The sequence below is a fragment of the Triticum aestivum genome, chromosome 7B (genome assembly GCF_018294505.1).
Source record: "Triticum aestivum cultivar Chinese Spring chromosome 7B, IWGSC CS RefSeq v2.1, whole genome shotgun sequence".
NCBI classification, from domain to species: domain Eukaryota; kingdom Viridiplantae; phylum Streptophyta; class Magnoliopsida; order Poales; family Poaceae; genus Triticum; species Triticum aestivum.
The window spans coordinates 700,082,542-700,089,259 of record NC_057813.1 but is presented as its reverse complement, the minus strand read 5'-3'; the positions used below and the strand labels follow the sequence as shown (position 1 = coordinate 700,089,259).

The 6,718-nt window shown below is 41.0% G+C and overlaps 1 protein-coding gene across 1 annotated transcript; it reads right to left on the bottom strand.

Moving 5' to 3' along the window:
- Positions 1-1,898: 1,898 nt before the first annotated feature.
- LOC123158512 (BTB/POZ and MATH domain-containing protein 2-like) lies at positions 1,899-3,005 on the bottom strand. The gene has a single exon (XM_044576468.1). The coding sequence runs from the start codon at positions 3,003-3,005 to the stop codon at positions 1,899-1,901; it is 1,107 nt and encodes a 368-aa protein (XP_044432403.1).
- Between the last annotated feature and the right edge of the window lie 3,713 nt (positions 3,006-6,718).

Genomic DNA, 6,718 nt, shown 5'->3' with positions numbered 1-6,718 from the left:
TCCTTAAAAGCCCACATATGTCTATCTTTGAGATCCTCTAACGAACTCCACCTTGAATATATTTGGTTAGACACTAAAATCAATCTTGATGGCTTCAACATAAATCCCCAAAGACCAACTTGAAACCTCACTGGATATGGGGCCTCGAGTGCCAAAACCTAGGTCTCGTGTGCACGGGGGTCAGGGACCCCGTGCGCACGGGGTATCTAGAGAGTTGACACTTGACCCCATGCACACGGGGGTCAGGAGGCCCGTGCGCATGGGGTATCCAAAGAGGGATACCATGGGGACTTCCTCGAATATTTTTATGGCATACTTCCCACATAAATCCAACAAGCTTCATGCATCACTATGGGACATTTCTTCATATAGGATTCAATGCACTTGATGCTCCATAGGAATTTGTCAATTAGTACGAATACTTAGAGCAAACATATTTTCATATATATGGACTTTATCCTTGATTCCATCAAATATCCTTGATGCACCATCTATGCACATTCCCTTCAAATATATTTCAATGAAAACATTATCCGTAGGGATTGTCATTAATCACCAAAACCACACTTAAGGGCTACATGCCCTTTCAACATGCTTTGATAAACACATTTGCAATGTTATAAAAAATCCAAATAAAAATATATGATATTGTATAAGATAAAAGTTTGCTTGGTGTTTAGAAAGAAATTTTCCATCGTCCAAAACAAAACAAATTTGCCATGGTCCAAGCAATGATTTTGCCATGGTCCAAACAATAAATTTTCCATGATCTCAAAGGAAGTTTGACATTGTCTAAAAGAATAAATTTGCCAAGGGCCATAAAGTGAATTTGCCATGGAAAATGTTTTAACAACTTTGCCTTATATAAAATGTTTTTGTGCATGTCAAGAATTTTATTACTAATATGGTCAAAACTATATTGTGTGACATGGCAAAAGCTAAAAAAACGTTGGCCTTGGTCCAAAAATAAAATGGGCGATGGTCTAAAATGTAAATTTGCCATGGTGAGATAACGAAAACAATACACCATGCAAAAAAGAAATTTGCCATTGTCAAATAAATAGAGTTGCCATTGTCATAAAAAAGTAATTTTTGATAGTCAAAACAAATATACTTGTCACGGCAAGGCCGCGGTGGTAGGACACATCTTCATCTGGCCCGGTGCCAGCGCCCAGCATCCTCACATCGGTAGGCGGACCATCAGTAGAGAGGCCCCGACCCCTTCTGCACCGTGGTTCACTACCACACGCGGTGGAGCTGACAGTAGCAGCTGCGAACCAAGTAGAAGAGTGAGATGAAGCTGGTCATGGCACAACACAATTAGTGGCAACACAGATGCGGGATGGCAATGATTGGATCATGCGAGAGAATAAGGGGAATGGGATGGAAGGGTTGACCAGATTGATGGCTAGACAACACCTGCGTAGGTTTGTAGGGTAAAAAAATCAGAAACATACGACCTTTTTTGTGCGGGGGGGGGGGGGGGGGGGGGTGGGTGGGCAAACTTTTAGGACCCAAATTTGAATTTTCATTATATTAGCACTTACGTGACACCCCTCGAATTGTTTTAGAAATTGTGGTGTATTTTACTTTATAATATACAATTTTTAGATCAATCAATTAATTTCTTGCAGTTTCTGTTTTCTAACTATGCACTACAATCCACAATAGATGTGGTCTTGGTAGCCAATGGCTCACTACTTTGAAAAATGAAATGAGCACTACTTTGGAATGGTAAATGTGATGCTCATCAATAGACAAAAGCATCTAATTGGATACTGTTGGTATAGCATATGTAGAACTTACAATTTTCCAAAACAAATAGACAAAATAATGATCTCAGGTTGCTATGGCATCAAGTGAAGTAACTACTCGGAGAATTTATCTAGAGTGAACATCTAAAATTTTCGAGCCTTGGCTGCCTTCTCCCACATATCGGCAAAGATAGTAGGGCATTCTCTTTTTAGTTGTTGATACCCTTTACTTGCAACCACACCATCCACAGTACTCAAGGAGTTGATAAATTTAATGCAAGCATCTTTGAGGATGCTGCAATTGTACTGGACGGCCAGAACTAATGTTGTCACCACAGTCTCTTGATCAAACCTCTGGCAAAATTTTCTCTCGCACATTGACTTCATCCTTTTCATGTCATATCTATCTGCAACCACAAGTAAATGCCCGAGCATTTGTTCGTACCCATCAGCATTGAGGTCCTTCATCGGAGGCAACGAGTCGGTGTAGATGAAGTGGAGCAGTTCTCTAAAGACACCGGGCTGCATATCTTCAAAGTTTTTGACGTGCCTATGCTCGATCCTCTTCGGCCCGTAGAACTCTGCCCAGAAGACCGGCGACCGCATCGCGAGGATGATCTCGTGAGCATGGAATACCTCATTTTGGACCTTGAAACACATGTCAGCTCCCTTTGTAGATCCCAACAATTTACTAAGGTTAGCAACCAATTCGGATGGCGGCACTTGGATGTCACCGACCAACCCAGCTTCCACCTCCTTGGCATCCTTTAATGTGATAATAGTAAGGTTACATGCGACGATGATTGAGTTGTCCAAAATGTATGATGAGCCTTCGATCTCGCTCTTCTTCTTGAATGCAACAAAACCCCATGCCTCGAGTTTGTCATTGCGAGTGTCAAACACCACAGGAGGTCCGTCGCTGAAGTTTGCGAAGTTGGAAGGCAACACCGGCGGCTGTATTGCTTGATTGACCAACACCAGATTGTATATCGCCCTCACCTCAATGTTCTTGGTCTTGAGCTGGAGAAAAACTGACACGTAGTCTTTGTTATCCTCGTTGTAGCCGTCGGGGTAGAAGCGGATGCACCATTCATGGCCGCCAACAGTGAAGTTAGCGGACTGGATGCAGTTGCCGACACCGAAACCCCGATGAAGGTCGTACCTGTCGATTTTGAAGGAGTGTGTACCATGCACAGTCTCTGGGACGCAGACTGATGCTGTCAACATCGGTGTGTTCTGGGGCGTGGCCATGATGGTTTGTGAGTGCAAAAACTAACCGAGAGCAGTGAAGAAGGTGAAATGGCGACTAGGCAATTCGGGAGGTGCGAAAGGGCGGAGAGATGAGGGTAGCAGAGAGTGGTAGCACGGTAAGGCAGGACAACAAGGATTTGATGATTTGGGATGTTCTCAAGCTTCTTATTTTTGATCTGGACACGTTCATACTTCCTTCGACTATGTGAACATCTATATATAGTGGCAGCGGAATGGAGCCATTAAATCCCCACTTAATGCACGACAAATCTATTTTGTAATGTCTATATTGCAACGTCTATTTTCTAGCCGTTATTGTCTAACATCTTTTTTTTTTCAAATGTTCATATCTCAGCACTCTATTCTCCAACGTTTATATCTCACCGACTAATCTCCAACGTCTCTATTCAACAACGGCTATATTCTTACCACTCTATTCTCCAACGTTTATATCTCACCGACTAATCTCCAACGTCTCTATTCAACAACGACTATATACTTAGCACTCTATTCTCCAACGTTTATATCTCACCGACTAATCTCCAACGTCTCTATTCAACAACGGCTATATTCTTGGCACTCTATTCTGCAACGTTTATATCTCACCGACTAATCTCCAACGTCTCTATTCAACAACGGCTATATTCTTAGCACTTCGTTCTCCAACGTTTATATCTCAACGACTAATCTTTAACATCTCTATTCAGCAACGGCTATATTCCCATAGTCTATACATATCCGCCGGGGTTGCAAATGGAATGAAAATAAACATTAATTGCGTTTGGCTAAATGTATTCCGGCTTTGGATTTGTCAATTGGTACTCGCCAGTCCCCAATACAACCACTTTTTTTTAGATGAAAAAAAATGATGGGAAAAACTTGACTCAATTCCCGCACACCTCCGCATTGTCTGAAATCGCTTCACTACATCAAGGGGAGAGGAGAAGAGCGGCGGCGCCCCTCGCCAAAAAGAAAAAGAGCAGCGGCGCCCAGGAGCTCGACACCGGCGGTCGGCCAGGAGCTACCCCACGCATGAGGCAACCATAGGCTTCGAAGTGCATTATGGGTCCACGGGGTTCGATGACTGTGACCACAGTCCTCCATGCACGCGACACCTCACTCTGGAATGGATCTGCGGCTCCGAGATCTGCAGTAATGTCACCAGCCATGAACAGGTCCTCGACGCACCCCTTCGAGCACATACCTCGAACTCGAAGGCCCAATCGACACAATGCTAGGTAAGAACGCTGAATGTTGTTGCTGGTGAGTTTTATTCAGAGAGGAATTTTCTGCTGCTAGTGCTTCTGTGCTTGCTGCTATATTGTCCTAGAAAAGAATTGTTGCAGCCATTGCATGAACATTTTTGTTGTGGTGGTGCATTCCTCGAATCATTCGAATGTGTTTGATTGCTATATAGACACGTGAATATAGTAATTGGGTGGTGCTCTGCTGCTACTGAATTTTGCTGTCGCTGAATGCCACCGAGTCTGTAAGAACACTGAATGTTTTTGCCGATGAATTTTATTCAGAGAGTAATTTTCGGCTGCTAATGCTTCTAATGATGGTTGCTTGTGTGCTTGCTGCTATATTATCCTAGAAAAGAATTATTGCAGCCATTGTGTGAACATTTTTGTTGCGTGCTGCATTTCTAGAATCATTCGAATATGTTTGACTGCAATATAAACATGCAAATATAGTCAGAGACTGCAACTTTTGTTTCGATACACAAAGAGCAAAGTAATCTCCATACTCATTTACATATGCAATTCCAAAGTTTGGCATCCAAACAGGATTTGGAATTGAAGCCTAACTATAAGATTAAATGAGCCAATTTAGTGAACAACCAAACAACATCATTGGTATTCAGACCGATTTCAGTTTCCTTGGAGAATTGGTATTCAGCCCAATGCAATGTTGTGTCCTCCAATTCACACATCGAACCATAGGCTTCGAACCGCATCGTGGGTCCACGAGCTCGATGACGGCGACCACAGTCCTCCATGCACGCGACACCTCACTCAGCTATATTATACTCCCTCCGTTTCTAAATATAAGTCTTTGTAGAGATTCCACTATGAACTGCATACGGATGTATATAGATGTATTTTAAGTGTGGATTCATTCATTTTGCTCCGTATGTCGTCCACCCAGTGGAATCTCTACAAAGACTTAAATTTAGGAACGGAGCACGCGACACCTGACTCAGCTATATTATACTCCCTCCGTTCTTAAATATAAGTCTTTGTAGAGATTCCACTATGAACTGCATACGGATGTATATAGATTATTTTAAGTGTGGATTCATTCATTTTGCTCCGTATGTCGTCCACCCAGTGGAATCTCTACAAAGACTTAAATTTAGAACGGAGGGAGTATATCTATACTACATCATGGGCCCCCTCCGTCCTGGGCCATGGGCTGTCGCCCCTCTGACCATACACCAGGGCAGGCCCTGCTCACTCCTTTGGAATGGATCTGTGGCTCCAAGACACGCCTCTTCGAGCACCTGCCTCGAACTCGACCGAAAAAGAAAAACTGGTAGGTACCAGGATTTGAGCCTTGGTTGCTTCGCTAGGAGCTGTGATGCTAGCCATCCTGCCATGTACTTAGAACATGATGCATAAACCGACAGAGGGAACATGACCTAACTGTCAATCAAAGTAAAAAAAACATTTTAAAAAATATACACTAAGCATTTGAAAAAAAATGTTGAATGCATACTGAAAAAATTCTTTATCATCTATACACAAAATTTATACAGTAAAATTCAAATATGTATGCAAAAAGTTGATTATGTATTTAAACAATGTTGAACAAGTATTTCAAATATGTTGAATAGGTATTCAAAAATGTTGAACAAGTTTAAAAAATGTTTAACAAGTATTTGAAAAATATTGAATATGTATTAAAAAATGTTGAACAAGTATATTAAAAATGCTGCACAAGTATTTGAAAATGTTGAATAAGTATTAAAAAATACTGAACTTTGAAAAATGTTGAAAAAGTATTTAAAAATATTAAAAAATTATTGGAAAATTGTTGAATACGTATTATCAATATTGAACAAGTATTCGGAAAATGTTGACCAAGTATTTCAAATATTGAACGATTATCTGAAAAATGTTGAACTTTGAAAAATGTTGAATAAGTATTAAAAAAGTTGAACAAGTATTTATAAAATGTTAAATAAACGTTTGGACAATGTTGAAAGTGTATACAAGAAATGTCGATCATTTAGTAAGAAAATATTTTCGGAATATAAAAAAATGTAGAACAAAAACAAAAGAAACACAACAAAACCAGAAAATGAGAAACAAAAATGAAACATACTAAAGTTTTCATTTTTCACACAACAAAACCAAATAATGAAAACCAGAAAATGAAAACCAAAAATGAACCAAAACGCGTGTGAAAAAAAACCCGAAGCGAGCGTCCAAAGCGCGACACGTGGTGGCGGCTGAGAGCACGCTAAGTGATGCTGATCGTTTTGAGGCTTCCGAAGAAGTGCTCGTCAAACTAGTTGCTCTCCTCATTTTCTTCCTTATTTTTCTGTTTCACTGTGCGCTACTGGGCCGACCCGATTGGTAGAATCGCTTCAGCGGGACGAACCTTCGGCCTTGCTGAATGCGATAAATAGCGCTCGTGGAGAGAGAGAGAGATGGATGAATGGTATTGCTATCCTTGATAGCTACTGTGATGTATTTTCCTATGTC